This window comes from Podarcis vaucheri, assembly GCF_965113315.1.
Source record: "Podarcis vaucheri genome assembly, chromosome: 5".
NCBI classification, from domain to species: Eukaryota; Metazoa; Chordata; class Lepidosauria; order Squamata; family Lacertidae; genus Podarcis; species Podarcis vaucheri.
In genome coordinates, this window is record NC_138763.1 from 21089261 (window position 1) to 21106783 (window position 17523).

A 17523-nucleotide genomic window follows, 5' to 3' on the forward strand; every position below is an offset into this window, starting at 1 on the left:
TTGACCTGTGCCTCCATGGACATCTGTGAGTCCAAAATGACTCCCAGGCTGCGCACCTAGTCCTTCAGGGGCACAGTTACCCCACTCAGGACCAGGGAGTCCCCCACACCTGCCTGCCTCCTGTCCCCCAAAAACAGTACTTCTGTCTTGTCAGGATTCAATTTCAATCTGTTAGCCGCCATCCAACCTCCAACCGCCTCAAGACACTCACACAGGACCTTCACCGACTTCACGTTAGTTCCAAACTAACAGTGATGGTCAGCCAAGGGTTGTAAGGAAAGCAAACTAGGATACCTGATTCAGATAACACTCGGCTAGGCAACACTATGTTGCTCTTGCTTGTCCCAGGAGAAGAGTTAAACAGGGTTTGCACATTCTCAAAAACCCATTAACTGTCATTTACTGTGACATGAAAACCGGTCCAGTTTCAGGCAGTAACATCAGACCTACTGTTTTTGAGCAAATGGATATTGATATTGTTGTGCAGCCATGGAAGATAGAAGACTTATCATTGAACCGCATCTTAAGGGCTGTTAGAATAATCCCATCTGTGTAAGAGAATTTAAAAAATAAATCAGGAACTGTGGCACCCCACTTGTAAAATACAAATTACTATTAACATGTTCACAGCTAAAGTGAATGCTCTCAAATGGTCTGTCTAATCTTCTTGTTGCCTTCCCAGATGCATCTGGTTGGCCACTTTGTGAAACAGGATGGTTGACTAGATAGGGTTTTGGTCTTATCCAACAGAACTCTTACATTCCCTGAGAAAATAGCACAGTTTTTGAGGAGGGGCAATAATCCTTCTGCCCATGTATTTGCTTCTGCTTGAGTTAGGGAAATTATGCAAAGTTTAACAGCATCTGTTGCATTGAAGTGTGGAAGAAAAGGAAGTGCCCGTATAGAATCTAGTTCCTGTTCATGCACTGATGTTATCGTGGAACTTTTAAATCTGTGAGGAAAAGTCACTAATGCTCAGACATGCAAAAGGTTATTGGTTGATAAGTTATTGTAAAGAGTTTCAGTGCTAGCTATTTGATTTTACTTCTGTATCCCCATATTCAGGATCCTTGTACTATACATATGATCAATGCAGCACAAGAGTGGCACACCATTGGCTCACAAAGCACAGAAAGCTTTGCACTAGACATCAAAGGTTGAATTAAAATATATTTTAAGCCTCCAAACCACCCAGAACATACAATGGGCTCACATATTCACTGCTCTCTTTTCTGGTTAATTAGTACAGTGGTACCTCGGGTTACAGACGCTTCAGGTTACGCAATTTTGGGTTGCACGCCGAACCCAGAAGTACTGGAACGGGTTACTTCCAGTTTTCGGCGCATGCACAGAAGCACTAAATGGTGCTTGGCGCATGCGCAGAAGCGCTGAATTGCAACCCACGCGTGCGCAGACGCGGCGCTGCTGGTTGCGAACGTGCCTCCCGCACGGATCACGTTCACAACCTGAGGTTCCACTGTATACTACTTTATGTAAACTATTTAATTCCTTTTTTAATTAAGCAGTCTATAAATCTTGTAAAATAAAAAATATTGTTTGTTGTGTCTTGAGTTGGGCAAACCAGTAAGCACTAAATTGGATTACCTAAAAAACATAGTTTCAAATAATGGTTTGCATGTAATTCCTGGTCAGTGCTAATCATAATGGGCCTTTTCAAACTAAGGGAAAACAGAGGAAAGCGGCAGCGGGAGGCCCCATTAGCTAAAGTGGTACCTCAGGTTAAGAACAGTTTCAGGTTAAGAATGGACCTCCGGAACTAATTAAGTTCGTAACCAGAGGTACCACTGTATTTCTAAGTCCCAAGAGGCAGCATCATATTTTTAAGCCAGCTTTATATGGTCAAAATCTATCCCTTTGCATATTTCATACCTGAAAGTCTTGGACGGGTGTATTAAGGCCAGGTACACCTCTCCTATTGCTATTAGCATACTATCCTTCCTTTTTAGGAAGATTTTCTGTAGGAGATGTTAAAGCTTGGTGCTCAAAAAGCCTTTATCATTTTCATGATTTGTATAAGTCTAATAGTATAATAACTAAAGAGGCCTTGCAAAACCAGTTAAACCTATAAGTGCACACTATAGACCAGTGTTTCTCAAACTGCTGCTGCTAGCTGGAGATGATGGGAGTTGTAGTCCAACAACAGCTGGAGACCCAATTTTCAGAAACACTGCTATAGACGTTTTGAGTTCTCCCTTCATCTCAAAGCCCTTTAAAGAAAAATACTGTAAAGAAAATATAAGTAAGAAATAAAGTATTATCGGTATGTATAATTGTTGAGCTCTCTTTACCAACCCCTTGCATCTTTTTTGTTTAAAACTTTTTACAGTAATTCATGTTTTCAAAAAAGTTTAAAGAAGAAAAAATAATATATGTACAAAGATTTAACTGTACCAATATTCTTAAATTCCTTAATTCTGTTAAAACATAAGGAATTGGTTAGTTGTGTAGGTTGGACAACAGCAGACGATCTTTATTCATGCAGTGATGATCACCAAATTATTAAATGGAACTTGTTAAATGGTGAGACAACACAAGTAGCGAAGCTTCCTGATGATATCTATCCCATCGATCTTCACTGGTTTCCCAAAAGTTTTGGTGGAAAGAGACAAACTCACGCTGAGAACTTTGTACTTACAAGTTCTGATGGTAAGTCATCACGGAGATGTATATAGCTTATTTTAGAGTACAATGCTTTTGAAAGTATTTCATTTTGTCAGTATGCAAAGTTGTAGTCAAATGAGTTAGAGCAGTTCCTTTGAAATTAATGAGCCTAAATTAGTAATGTCCAGTCATTTAAATGGCACTGCTCTTGAGTCTACAGTTTCTGCTGAGATTATCATGCAATATGATGCACCATCTTTAATCACTAACTTTATGGCTCCTTTCAAGTGTCACCTTCTCTGATCCTTGATTTTGTACAACTTTACAGTATTTTGTACTCTGGGTGCATGCTTTCCCTTGCATTGAAACATTGGGCTCTATATGCTGTAAATACACTGGCCAGACATAAGCATGTATTTGGGATGATTTGTTTTCACTCTAGAGGAAAACAGTAGTTTACTTACAATAGCAGTTGAAAGAACATATCAAAGTGTTGGGATGTTGCAAGCAATTCAAGTAAGAATTCTACAGCTTTGTAACTGGGGTATCTTTTAAGAACAAATCTTATCTGGTCCAATCCAGAAATTGCTTTGAGCACACCATAGGTGTAGGTCAGCAGTAGCATGGATGTGGGGAAAAGGGTAAATTTAGATCTACATGCAGAGTAGCTCTGGTAAGCTGAATCAGCTCTGCCTAGATGCACATACATACTATGTTACATGCAATCCCTGTTGTCCTGGTGTGGTTTGTATTAAATGGTTCCTTTCCACTTGCTTTTAGTGCAAATAAGAATAATTGCAAACATGAGCTATATTGAATACTGCACACAGTTTTCCTTGTGACACTCATGGACAACTGTCTATATCAGAGACTTTGATGTCAAGACTAGTAGAAGAGATTTTTTTCTTCTGGTATCTATTCTAACTGTAAATCAGGTATCTGTCTTGATAAGCAATTTATTTTATTTATAATACTGAGTTGCCTTTTGGCCCCAAAGAACCCCTCAGACTATCCACAATTTGAAAAAAAGTTAGCTTCAAAACTTTGAAACAATACCATGGCAGATTAGTATGATTTAAATTTTTAAAAATGTGGAAGTAATTTCACTAAAAACCAGCCAAAGTCATGCAGAGCAAAAAATCCCATAGACAATGTACTACCACAGCTACAGCCCTATCCTATGTTTCCACCAATCTAGCTTTCTTGCTGGTACAACAAATAGCGAAGCCGCCTAAGGTGATCTTAAATTAAAGGTAGGTGGCCTTTCAGATACTCTGGCAACAAACCATTTAGGTCTTTAGAGTTAAGAACCAGCACCTTGAATGGTGCCCAGAAACAAATTGTAAACCAGTGCAGTTGTTACAAAACCTAGTGTAATATGGTCAACAAACTGCATGCCAGAAAGCAATCTGGCTTTCTTTTTGGAACATGCTTTGCGGTCGCCCCACATAGTGTGTTGTACTAGAATATAGCTTATTTTGTACCCCCAACTTCAGTTTAATTTCCTTCTTTCACTTTGCATTAATGTAACTGATTAGTTTGACACTTTAATCCAATTAATCCATATTTGTTTACTTTTTCCTCAAAGGGATCTTTTCTAAGGAGAAAGCATTTATAGTCAGCAAACCTATTAGCAATTTTTTCTTGATTTTGCATCCATTTTGACATTAATAAGACTGCCAAATGGGTAATTCAGAAGAGTTGTATCCAACTAACTTATACTCAGTATAGATCCATTGAAATCAATGCACAATGCCCAGTTCATTGATTTCAATAGGTCTACTTTGACCATAAGCTGGATACAACCCTTGGAAAATAAGCAATAATTTCCTATCTGTAGGCTTTGGAGAAGTGCACAACAGCAAGCTACTTTTGCATAGTAGAAAAAGTTAATGCTTTAAGACATTTGGCTGAAAATGGACATAATGACAGCAGACCAGCTGCTTGATACCTGCCGCTGTTTTGTTGGCATCCATCTGTCTTGAAAGACAATGGAGTGGGCCTCCGGGGGTGAAGTCAAATTGCTGTGTTAGCAGTACCGAAGTGACTTCTCTGGGACGCAAGCCTGGACAGTGTTTATGGAAATCCTGGGCAGCCCAGACAAGAAGACCCTCCTCTTGGCCTTGCTGATGTGGTTCAAGGGAAAGCAGAGCAATCTGTTTGGAACCAACTTGGCTGCTGTAGTTGCCATCTAACTGTCTTAGGGACTCCACTCCGGATATGTGCAGAGTTTACTCCTTAGCCCTTTCTTTAGAATCGAGAGTTTTCCTTCTCCTAGATGGGCTACCACCCCAGGCTCATGAGCCCCATCTGCCCCTCACTTCCCCCTACGGCATGTGCAGAAACCGCCTTCTTGACCATTGGACTTACTATTGGTCACATTCTCTCAATCCAGAGCCTGTCTTCACATGTTTTACCCTAATGATATTTCTCCTCAAGGCTAGCAGGAAGCACCCCAAGAGAAAGATCAAATGTGCAGGTATGTTGGAGGTCCAGCTGTTCCCTCCCACTGACGTATGTTGCACTTTAAATCATCTGCCCGCCCATACTTTATAATGCATTAAAAAATTGGGCCCTGCACTGTCTCATATCTCATTGCACCTACATAATAATAATAATAATAATAATAATAATAATAATAATAATAATACCACCCGACCCATCTGGCTGGTTTCCCCAGCCATTCTGGGTGGCTTACAGAATATATCAAACATAATAAAGCATCAAACATTAAAAACTTCCCTATACAGGAGTGTCTTCAGGTGTCTGATAGTTGTTTATTTCCTTTACATCTGAAGGGAGAGTGTTCCATAGGGACGGCGTCACTACTGAGAAAGCCCTCTGCCTGGTTCCCTGTAACTTTGCTTCTCACAGTGAGGGAACCATTAGAAGACCCTCTGAGGAGGACCTCAGTGTCTGGGCTGAGGCCAATGAAGATCCTTTAGAACCAGTGTTATATGGTCCCAGTGGCCACTCCCGGTCACCAGTCTAGCTGCCGCATTCTGAATTAGTTGTTGTTTCTGAGTCACCTTCAAAGGCAGCCCCACACAGAGCACAATGCAGTAGTCCAAGTGGGAGACAGTCTGCAGGCAGGTATGGTCTCAGCCGGCATACCAGTTGGAGCTGGTAGACAGCTGCCCTGGACATAGAATTGACCTGCACCTCCATAGACAGCTGAGAGTCCAAAATGACTCCCAGGTTGCACACCTGGTCGTTCAGGGGCACAGTTACCCCATTCAGGACCAGGGCGTCCACCACACCTGCCCACCCAAAACCAGTACTTCTATCTTGTCAGGATTCAACCTCAATCTGTAAGCTGCCATCCGTCCTCCATCTGCCTCTAGATGGAGGACCTTCACTGGTTCTGCTGTAAATGAGAGGATGCATTCATGTGGACATTTATTGAAGTAAATTGACTTATTTCCAAGCAAACAATGGAGGTTGTTGTTTATGGCAAATGACAACAAGTTTTTACCTATTGTAAGTAGCTGTATATGTTTGTGTATACTTTAAAATAGAATGTATTGTACATACAACAATCTGTTTGATATAATTATGGCTGAAGATTTAAAAATGTACACTTATAGTATTTTAAAAAAATCCCTGACACAATATCAAAGGCATAAGGGGGAAATGTACTCAACTTGCAAAACTCAAAAGATAAAACATCTCTTTAAAACCAAATAGTTTTATTTTGTTATCCTAACATACACACACACACACACACATACATTTAGACAGCAAATGAACAAGCTACCATTGTTGTCATCCTGAGCCCTAAGTTGTTTTAAGTTATTACACTGACCGGACTGGGCTTTTTTCATGTTCTTTTGCATCTACAACATGAAGATTGATAAAGACATTTTTAAAGAAACATATTATGTCCACTGAAAAGAGAACAATGCAACTGTTATGTATATATAGACATTATAGTCCACTAATGTGTTTCTCAGAGCATTCCTATGCCATCAATCAAAATCCTACAAATTGGTTCTGTATGAATGTAACCAAGAGAATCCCTCTTACATGATAGTACACCAATTTTAATCTTATTTATGGTATTAATATTGCAAACCAGAATTCCCCTGAGTTCCCTGTGTTTTATGAATGCATCTTAGATTTTTTAATAGCAGTGTAAAAAGTAGAAAGTGCCCACTGAGACCTTTATTTTACCACATATGTAATAGAGGGACCATTATGTCTTGAAGTATATCTAGCTAGACAGCTGCTATAATTCATAGATTAACAGGAGTAACACATCTTCTGAAAAACAAAGCTGTAGTATAGAATTCCTAGATTTGCTGAGTTAATCATCTGTGATTGTCACATTTAAGACCAACCACACTGGTAGCCTATACATGATATAGGATTTCATAGAAAGGCTTTTATGGTGTTTGGCACCATAACAGCCCAATATCTCACATATGTGAACTATTCTTGGAAAACATTGCTACAAAATGGGAAATATCCATATTTATTTTTTATCCCATTATATTTTGAGGAGACAGGTGATAAAATAACAAGCATAAAAATGTAAACACAAAACAAAACAAAGTGAGGATCTTCACTTTATCCCGCTCTATCTCAGAGGCTCAGTGTGGGTTACATTTTCCCTCCGGTTTTTCATTAAAGAGAAAAAAAGCTGTTTCCTTGCTGAAATGTTTACAGTTGCCCAGCTCCCACATAATGTTAAGCCAAACCGTGACTTACTACAAACGTGGGGTTCCAAAGAGGAGATTGTAGCACTTTGCTCCTCCCTGGGTGTTTTCTGCTACACTGAGCTGAGCTGTGGTTTGGCTTATTGTCCAGACCCGAGCTTGTAGTTTAGCTCTCTCCAGACAAACCACAAGCTGGAACCAAGGTTTATCCTATGGTTTACAACTTGTGGATTGTCTGGGAGAGATAAACCCTGAGCCCTGCTTCAGACAGTTAGCTGAGCCAAACTGCAGTTTAACTCAAGCACAGAGCAGTAGCAAAAGAAAAATGGGAGGAGCAAAGTAGCCACAATCTCCTCTCTAGCAGTCAACGTGTTTGCTCATTTGCAGTAAGCCATAGTCAGCATTACATGGGAGTTTCATTATCATTTACAAGATAAGACTATGGTAAACATGAAAACAAATACTGAATGGGCTGCTTCAAAGTAGATTTGGCTCATGATTCTTCTCTACAACTAACTTCACATACAGAGGGCACTCGTCAGTGCAAAGATTTCCACTTGCACAATGGAACTTGCTCTCCTCTCACCACATGCCCAAATATGTAGGGTTGTAATAACCTGTAGAGCAGATTTAGGACAAAGGAGATAGGGAGAACGCTGCATTGCACAATCAGAAATCCTTGCACTGATTGAAGGATTGCCTTAGTGCTATGTTGGGTGTCTGGGAATGCATATACAAATGGCTCAATGCAAGTTACTGAAACACTTTTACGTACCTGGCACTATTTTCACTAGGAGGAGAAGGAGGACTAATTAGCATTAGTTCTCTGACATATGCTAGTATTCGTTTCTTAAGGGGGTATGAGAGAATAGTGATAATTTCCCCTTCTACACAAAAAGTCCAAAAGGTTTTCTCCAGTTTTTATTATCAAAAGTCACTCAGGTTTCTTAATGGGACTTTAGGTTTGTGGTCCAGACCATTCCCTAATTTTTGTCAGAGTCACTGCCCATTGACAAAACACTAGTTGTGACAATAAAGGAACAAGGTTCCAAGATTTGACGCATGCAAGATTGTACTAAGTAAGGTTAAACCAAAATCAAAAGAAATACTCTTAAATCTTTATGGATTACAATAAAACTTCCCTTTTTACTCTGCCAACTAGCAACTAGTCTTAGTTCATAACATTCAGGATCTAAAATTAGTATTTATACATAAGCATTGGCAAATCATTTTTGCAATGGGAGTGTGTGAGACCTGAACTTTGAATGGCCCCCTGATGATTGTGCCTCCTTGTGTATGCCTGTAAGATGAGCCAGAATAGCAGATTTTCCATTTTAATATGTTCCCAGATCTCTTTTTTCAAAGTCAACACTGCTGTTGGCATCATTCCATGAAGGGGGTTCAGTGACACATAGGTGAGGTAGTGAAAGTGAAAAGCCCTTTTAAACAGGCTATTATAAATATGGGATAGTCCTGAAGCTTTCTCTCTTTTGCTCCTCCATAAGGGTGCAAACTGGATCCCAGCTAAGGTGGGCTCAGTGCTTCTCTACAATGCCAGCAGCATATTCAAGGATACTTGAGCAGTGTAGTTTTTTTAAAATGTCATTGTGCTCCTTTTAGCTGGTTCAGCAAGTCTCAATAGCTATATTTTGAGCAGCAGATGTTGTCCACCATTTTATATGAAAGAATCTTCTACCACTCAACCAAATTGCTATGAAAACCCCTTTGGTTAGTTTATAAGAATGCCCGTAGAACTTGGAGTTCAGATTCAAAAATCCCAGGAGCTAAGCCAAAGGTAGTCAGAAGGGTCATGATGCCCTTATTACACAGGACTACTATGCCCTCAAAGGGAACTGCTGCCAACAAGAAATGCCTGATAGGCAGGATTATAAGAACTGACATTCATAACAGGTATCTGCTAGCATCTTTATAATTCTTCAGCTTTGTAAAATTCTGTTTAGAACTATGGTCTCTATCTAGAATCCAGCACTTACATATTCTAGTGCATATAACACCATACGTTAAAAACCGAGCTTCAGTTATCTGCTATACACAATAACCTTTCTCCTTTTTGTTTATAGCATGTTTTCCTGATTAATAACTTTTACTTTGTTTAGTTTGTATGTAAAGATCTATTTGGTGGAATTACAATCTGCCTTCCCATATGAAATATGTTTATGTTACCACTTTAATTATTCATCTAATACAATCTGTAATGGTTCCTTAAAAATTATGTTGGCTCTTTTTCTACTAGTTTTCGTTATACTGATGACTAATCATTAAAATCAGAGCAGAATATTTAAGAGGTCTGTGGTAGCAAATGAATATAACAGACATGGTTCTGTACATGCTGTACTTGAATAGGCCTCTAATCTCTTATTTGAATGCCTTCCAGAACTGCAAAACAGCTTCAACTTTGAGAACAGTTTATGGTTTCATTAAATAATAAAAACAGGAAGAAAGGAGCAGTATTTTATAAAACTGAGAATTAATGTAAGGCTGAAACTGAGTCCCTTCACATTCTGTTCCAAACTATATTATGAATAAAGCATATGGTCAAAGCTTTCACTTTTCTATGCAGCCTATAACAGTAAAGTTTTTCAAAAAATCTTGATATGTCCACTCATGCCAACAGACACCAAATGAGTTTTTGAGCATCTGATTTTATTTTATTTTAAAATTGTCTTCCTGGCCAGTGTCACCCATCAAGTGACTCCTAAACTGTATGAGGCTGCAAGATAACTCTCTGCTTATGATCTCTTCGCTGACAGTGGATTTGTGAGAAGATCAGTTAGCTGTCTTTCACAGTTTGAATGTGTCTGCTCTGAATCCATCTTTTCAGTCTTGGTCACTTGCCCAACATGTTTTTACCTTCAAATCTTAAGGCACTGTTCCATAATAGAATGCTGTAACTTCAGTCTTTCTGGTTCACGATAGAAAGTTTTTCTTGTACGAACATTTTCCACCAGTATAGATTTCTGTATCTGATATTTGCCACAACCAACAATTAATGAATTGACCATCTTATCTCTATCCCTACTCTACTGGAATTCAGAATGACTATAAGATGTCATTCAAATGTGCCACAACTAATCTTTCTCTAGATCTGGCTTCCACAACCTGATACCCTGTATTTTGGACTATAATTCCCATCATCTGGGACTGTAGACCATGGTGGCTGGGACTGATGAAAGTTGTAGTCCAAAACATCTGATGGGAGACAGATTGGAGAAAGCTGCTATAGATGTAGGTGGTGATGATGATGATGATGTTAGCATGTGAGCATATTTCATCTTTAGTTTGGCTGAAAAGTGCTGCTCTCAGTGGGAGATGAGAGGTTTTCCCAGAAACTCACATATCACAATGAGGTGGAAGCTTTGGTGTGGCTGCATTTTGAGCGGGTAAACCCTGCCCCAAGCCTCCCCCCGATTGGATGGCTGCCAGGAGGTGCGGCGCAGGGACAGCAAAGCAGGGGGCATTACGCCCCCTGCTAAACGTGGGAAATGTCTCCTGCTCACAACTCCTCCCCTCTGGGAGGAGGAGAGGCTTTATTGATGAGAGGTGATCTGTTCTTTAGCTTGAGGGGCAAGACTCTCCAGCAAAACTGGGAGTGAGTGCCATGACATCACAGATGGTAGCTGTGACCTGATCAATTTGAACAGGGAGAGGCCAGCACTGCAGGATTTTCTTAAAACAACTAATGTTTTAATTTTTAAAAAATACTTTCTTGTTAGGATCGAATTCTCACAGGCCTATCATTGCATTCAGGATTATATCTGCTTTTGCAAAACTAAGAAAAATTAGCCTATAGAAGGATGAAGAAATAATGGGGAAAGGGTTCCTTGAAGTTGGGTAATGTATAGGAAGATACATAACTGTTTACCAATATAGAGGTCCTAATCCAGCTAAAGTTAACTGTTGTTAGTGGGACTTAAGTTGTTGTCCCATTGACTTCAATGAGATGTCAATTTCTGATTCTAGAATAAGTTTTCACTTCTGGTATATATGAGATTATAGGAGGGGTTATTAACTGAAGAATTTGCTTATTGGTTGGGCTATGGGATGATCACTAATTGGCTAGTGACGGAATTAGAAAAAGGTTTAGAAGAATCAAGTGACATTTGTCAGATAATTATTTTAACCAATGTCACAACTCTATGATAATAACCTTCTTGTATATATTTGATTTCTAACATTACAACATCAAATTTGTGTAGGCAAGTTCCATTTGATTTCCAAGACTGGAAGAGTTGAAAAAAGTGTAGAAGCCCACTGTGGAGCTGTACTTGCAGGGAAGTGGAATTATGAGGGAACAGCACTTGTTACAGGTAAGAGGATTTTATTTTTTTTTTGTAAAAATGTGATGAAGGAGAACTGTCTTCAAAGTATGTCTTAAAAAGTGAAGTATAACATTCATAGAAAAGAACATGTACTTTCCTGAAATGTAGTGACAAAATTAACATGACTGAAAACATACTTGATGTCTACTGAATATTGAGAGGGGTTAGATTGAGATTTTCTCTTATTGAACACAAGAAGATTAAAGCATTTCTAGATCAGACCAAATGACCATCTTGTTCAGCATCCTGGTCTCACAGTGATCAACCAAATGACTATAGAAAGCCAGCAAGCACAACATCACTCTCCCCACTTTAGATTCCCAGCAACTGTTATTCAGAGGCACGTTGTCCTCTCCATCCACAGTCCTAGGATTGCAAAAGTAATAAATGATTGTTGATCAATATCTCCTGGCCAAGGGTCAGTACCCACTGTTCAACTAGCCAAAGGCTGCATCACATGTGAATAGTTTCAACTCCTATAAAGTTCAATAAGTTGTTAAGCAACCTTTTGAAGCAACACCATGATAAATGCACAGCAACTGCTTGTCATTTAATTTGTATGTTTATATAAGTGAAAATAAGGCAGAGTTAGGAGTAAGGAAAGAGATAGTCAAGTTTGCTGATAATAAAATGTTGAGGCTGGTAAAAACAGTAAGTAGCTATAGGGCTGGCCCAAGCATACCAACAACAGAAGCAGTTGCACAGAGTGACAAAATTCCAGGATCATTTACTTTTGTATTGTATCCCACCTTTCTCCCAGTGCAGGACTCAAGGCAGCTCGCAGCATGAATTAAAATGGATACAACTAAAAACACAATAAATATACGTATCAGAAAAACCCAAATATGTTACCCTATTAAAAATAACACCAAAAACAATTAAACACATGTGAAAGCACACACATAAAAGGACACCTGCTGTTCGAAGACCCTGTCACAATGCAACACACAGAACACAATAATCTCTGCTTGCTAGTGAAAGCAAAGAGGGGGCCACCCCACACTCCTGTGGAAAGGAGATGCACCATAACTGTGCAAAGAGGAAGGCACATATCAACAGTTTAGGAGCTTATTTTTGGGGTGTAATCTCCTACTCTTTGACATTGGAATGGGAGGTTGTAGACTCTCCTTCCTTGGAGGTTTTAAGCAGAGGTTGGATGGCCATCTGTCTTGGATGCTTTAGTTGAGATTCCTGCATTGCAGACCCTTCATAGGATGTTATATTTGCAAATGGTTAACATTTACATGTTTGGCTTTAATCACTTCTGAATGCTTGCAAATAGGTGCATTAAAAGATTCTAATTTGTTAATGATGTGACCCAGGAATCAGGATAGTATTTCGTATAGATGAACTAATATGTAGCACAACACTGTGACAGTCATTTTAGAAAAAATAAGGAATAGTATCCTGCTCTATTCTTGGTCATTTATTGTGTAGACAATAAGACACAAAGAAGCATATAGGCTTCTTTATATTTTATAATTTTTATGGTGTAACAAAACACTTTGGGCCAGCCATGAATAGCTGTTGTCTGTTCACTGTCTGTTCACTGTCAAATATTTGCCTATAACAATGAAATACTTTAAAGCCAATATGCAGTAATAGCAGGTAGTCTTGTTAGTCCATTAGAAAAACAACCCCAAAGTAGCAGTAGAGTAATATCTTTCTTAGGTCCAACCCCAAAAAATAAATTAATTAATGATCAATGTTTATCTCAGTATAAATTCTTACCTGATGCTTCCATTTCTTTATGCATCTGGATGTCTTGTTACATCCCCTCCTATTTTGCATGTTCTGCCCTCACTTGGAGGAAGAGGTAGAACAGGCTAATCTCCCTGTTCCCCAGCCTTACTTATTGCAATGTTAGCAGATTTAGAAAACCACCTGTGTCATTTAATCTCAGTGCCCTGAAATAGCCACCCTCCGAGGAAGCATAGTTTTATAACGTAGTGTGTGCATCTGTTCCCATTCTATATATTTCCAAGTTCTTGGGGACAAACAGGGTCATGCTCATTCTATCACCTCCTACATGAAAATCACTGGCTATTACATCACTTCTTCCAGTCAATTGAAGCCTCCTGTTATGACCCACCCCCAACCACTGACATACTGCTTTGGAGCATGATTTATTATGGTTATTTTGGAGTGGCATAGGGATTCCAGATGAATGAGATGTTTGATGTGGCATGTGATTCCTCAAAAAATGTTAGGAAATTTTTATTGTGCTGTATGCTAAATTTGTTTTTTCAGTGTAGTTAACTTAATACAATGTTAAAAATTCTGAGTGTTAAAATTGAGAATTTTAATTCAGTCAGTTGCAAGGTCATTGCTAAATGTTCCTTTGTTCTAGTTGGTGAAGATGGACAAGTCAAAATATGGTCTAAGAGTGGAATGCTGAGATCAACTTTAGCACAACAAGGTAAGGTGTTTTATATCCTTCTTTGTAACTGCAATATATATATATATTCCTACATTCCCAGAAGAATTAGTTGGTTCTTCAATAGCCCTGTACCACAAATTGTTGTTCGCATCTGTCTGTCTCACAAGACAATGGAGGAGTGTGCCTTTGGAGGTGATGTGAAGTTGTGAGGTCAGGACCACCCTGCTTGCCCACCCAGATCTTGGTAATACACACAAGATGTCAAGTTGTGGATGAGCCAAGTTTTATTATGGACTGACGTGACTTTTTATTTGACTGACATGTGGGAGGACTAATGAGCATGGCTACCCAGGTCCCATTAGGATTTAGTGGCATAAGTGCCAACTCCCTGGGGCCCTGGGTGCCCAAGCACCCACAAAATTCCCCATGAAGGGGCCGGGCGCCCACAAATTTTGGTGCCAGGGGCATGCACGCTGCATGGCACCCACAACCCCAGGCACCCACGGTCACAGGGCCAAGCTGGCACTCCTGGAAGTTGGAATGGGAGAGGGTGACAAGCATCATCTGCCTGTCCCTCCTTTAATGATGGTTATAGACTCCATTTTCCAGTGCCTTAACTCTCTATACCCAGGACATGGCAAATTACTGCACTCCTTGCTGCCTCTCCCCATTCCCCATGCCCAATAAGAGGTGTTCCTATGCTGGCTACCACTTGTAGGAACACTACAGTGGTAGCTTCCCAGCCAGACAAATCCATGGAGTGTAAGACTGCACTGGCTTCTAGCCCCGATGGTTATGTTCCACCACTACTGTCGGAGGCAGTATGCCTCTGTATATCAGTTGCTGGGAATTGCAAGTGGGGAGACTGCTGTTGCACACATCAAGTTGACCACTGGACTAAATGGGCCTTTGGTCTGATCCAGCGGGATTCTTACTATATTCTTATGTAAAGGGAACATTTATTGATTAATCATCTGCCTCTTAGTAGATGAACCAATTAAGAAGGCTTCCATGCATGAATCACCCACAAATACCCACAAATCAGATGTGCATCCATATATGCATTGGAATATGCGTATCTGAGTGCGGAGCATTACTCTCACTAGAATGTGCATTCTCATCCACATTCCAGCACATCTGTTCATACCTCTCTCTTTTTGTTAAGCACAAGAGTTATACTGAGCTTAGAACGTTTAAGAAAACTCTTTAGCTGTTTTTATTTTGATCTGTATTTACTTAACTGTTGTGTTTTCATTCATTGTTTCTGCTGTTTATAAAAGGTCTGTAGCATGGTTTAATCTGTGATTTATATAGTCTATTTTGTTAATGTAATTTTGTACACCAACTTGTGAGTGCAGTGTACTCTGAAAGGCAGTTTTATTATTTCTACAAACAAATAGAATAAAACATAACTGAGGATATTTCATTGTGATTTGGAGCTAATGTATTTTAAATATGCACTTTTCAGTACTTTTCAGCGAAATATTTTGTGTTCATTTTCTGTTTCATTGAAAACACCCAACTCTTCTTTACCTTTGTACATTTAGATCTTGCACTCTCTTGACATTAAGAAGTCACATGCAGCTGGGTTTGGTGAAATGTCAGACCTTTATCTCTTCCTTTCTCAAACAAAATCTCTAAATTCTCTTAGCCTATGAAAGACATTTCTAACCACAAAAATAAAAGACAAAGAGATTTCAACTGTTTGAAGGAAGTTTCTGTCACAAATGCAGCGTGTTTTCTCATTTGCTGTGAAAAAACCCCAAGATGAGCCAACAGTACATGTTGACATTTAGTTTTCTATCAACACAGTTAATAGAATGTTTGTGCCTTATTCTTGGCAGGGTCTTGCTTTCTTCTGAAATTACACAAAAGTCTCATGTGTTCAAGCAAGCTAGCAATACTGGATATTATTCTTACCTGATATTTTTACATTTTAGATGTATTTGTGTATTTTTGAAATGCATTATAAAAATAATTTTAGCAGAAGTTAGTGAATGTATTCAGAAGTATTTTAATTTCATACACAGTTTTTCTGATTTCTTATTAAAATGCTCATCACTTAAATATGAGACTTAGGCCAAATGGACAAATGGACTGAGAGACCAAAGAAGGATAGGATAGGCAAGAACGGAAGGAAAGGCAACTTTTTTTAAAAGGTTTTATTTTATTTCATAGGCTTATACACAGTAACATGGATTTTGACCTATAACACATGGTAGATTATGTACAGATACATTCATCTAAAGACTTTCTTTTTATTGTAGAGTGAATTCAATAATATTCTTCATCAATGTACTTCTATAACTGTTTTTTTTTTGGGGGGGGAGGTCGGGAATTGAATTAAATATGCAGTGGTGCCTCGCAAGACGAAAATAATCCGTTCCGCGAGTCTCTTCGTCTAGCGGTTTCTTCATCTTGCGAAGCAACCCTATTAGCGGCTTAGCAGCTTAGAGGTTTAGCGGCTATTAAAGGCTTAGCAGCTTAGTGGCTAAAAGGCTATTAGCGGCTTGGAAAAAGGGGGGAGCGAAAAAAATTGCAAGACGTTTTCGTCTTGCGAAGCAAGCCCATAGGGAAATTCGTCTTGCGAAGCGCATCGAAAAACGGAAAACCCTTTCGTCTAACGGGTTTTTCGTCTTGCGAGGCATTCGTCTTGCGGGGCACCACTGTATATATATTCTGTTTCCTGTACAGCCTGTAATAGATAAGCACTTTTTAAAAAGTGTTTGTGACAAAAATTAATTATGTTACTATGAATAATTATAGTGCATAGTGGTGTTAATAGTACAATATTAAGGTACATTTTTATGTATTCAAGAAGACCAAAGGAGAGGAAAATAAACTACAGTTACAGAAGATGCTTGCAGTTTTAATACAGTGGTGCCTCGCAAGACGATATTAATCCGTTCCGCGAGTCTCTTCGTCTTGCGGTTTTTTCGTCTTGCGAAGCACGGCTATTAGCGGCTATTAACGGCTTAGCGGCTATTAACGGCTTAGCGGCTTTAAGAAAAAGGAAACAAACTTGCAAGAACTCGCAAGACGTTTCGTCTTGCGAAGCAAGCCCATAGGGAAATTCGTCTTGCAGAACGACTCAAAAAACGGAAAACTCTTTCGTCTTGCGTGTTTTTCGTCTTGCGAGGCATTCGTCTTGCTAGGTACCACTGTATATTTAATATATTAATATATTAGATTTAATATATTAGAGCATGAACTATCCAAACTTAAAGCACTTTGAAGGCTCATAAATTCCAATTGGAGAATTAGGCTTGTGCTCACTAATTTATTCAGTCACTCTTCAGAGCACTTCATGTTGACTGGATCATATACACAGGGTTAGCACAATTTAGAATTGCCCCAGGTAATGAAGCAGATTTGTCTGCCCGCCCCCCTGGCATACTAGAAGGTAAGCTAGCAAAAACTAATAAATTAGTTTACCTTTCAGATAATAACACATTATGCTGTTTTAGTAATCTATTTGCCCAACTCTTAAATCTAAAGGATAACAAAAGTCAGCTGAGAATAT

The 17523-nt window shown here is 39.1% G+C and overlaps 1 protein-coding gene across 2 annotated transcripts in view; it reads left to right on the forward strand.

Moving 5' to 3' along the window:
* IFT80 (intraflagellar transport 80) overlaps window positions 1-17523 on the forward strand; it is a 64900-nt gene that overhangs the window by 2851 nt on the left and 44526 nt on the right. For both annotated transcript variants that reach the window (XM_082224114.1, XM_082224115.1), the window contains exons 3-5: window positions 2441-2667; window positions 11498-11608; window positions 13971-14039. In XM_082224114.1, coding sequence (XP_082080240.1) covers window positions 2441-2667; window positions 11498-11608; window positions 13971-14039 — 407 coding nt within the window. The remainder of the gene's footprint in view (window positions 1-2440; window positions 2668-11497; window positions 11609-13970; window positions 14040-17523) is intronic.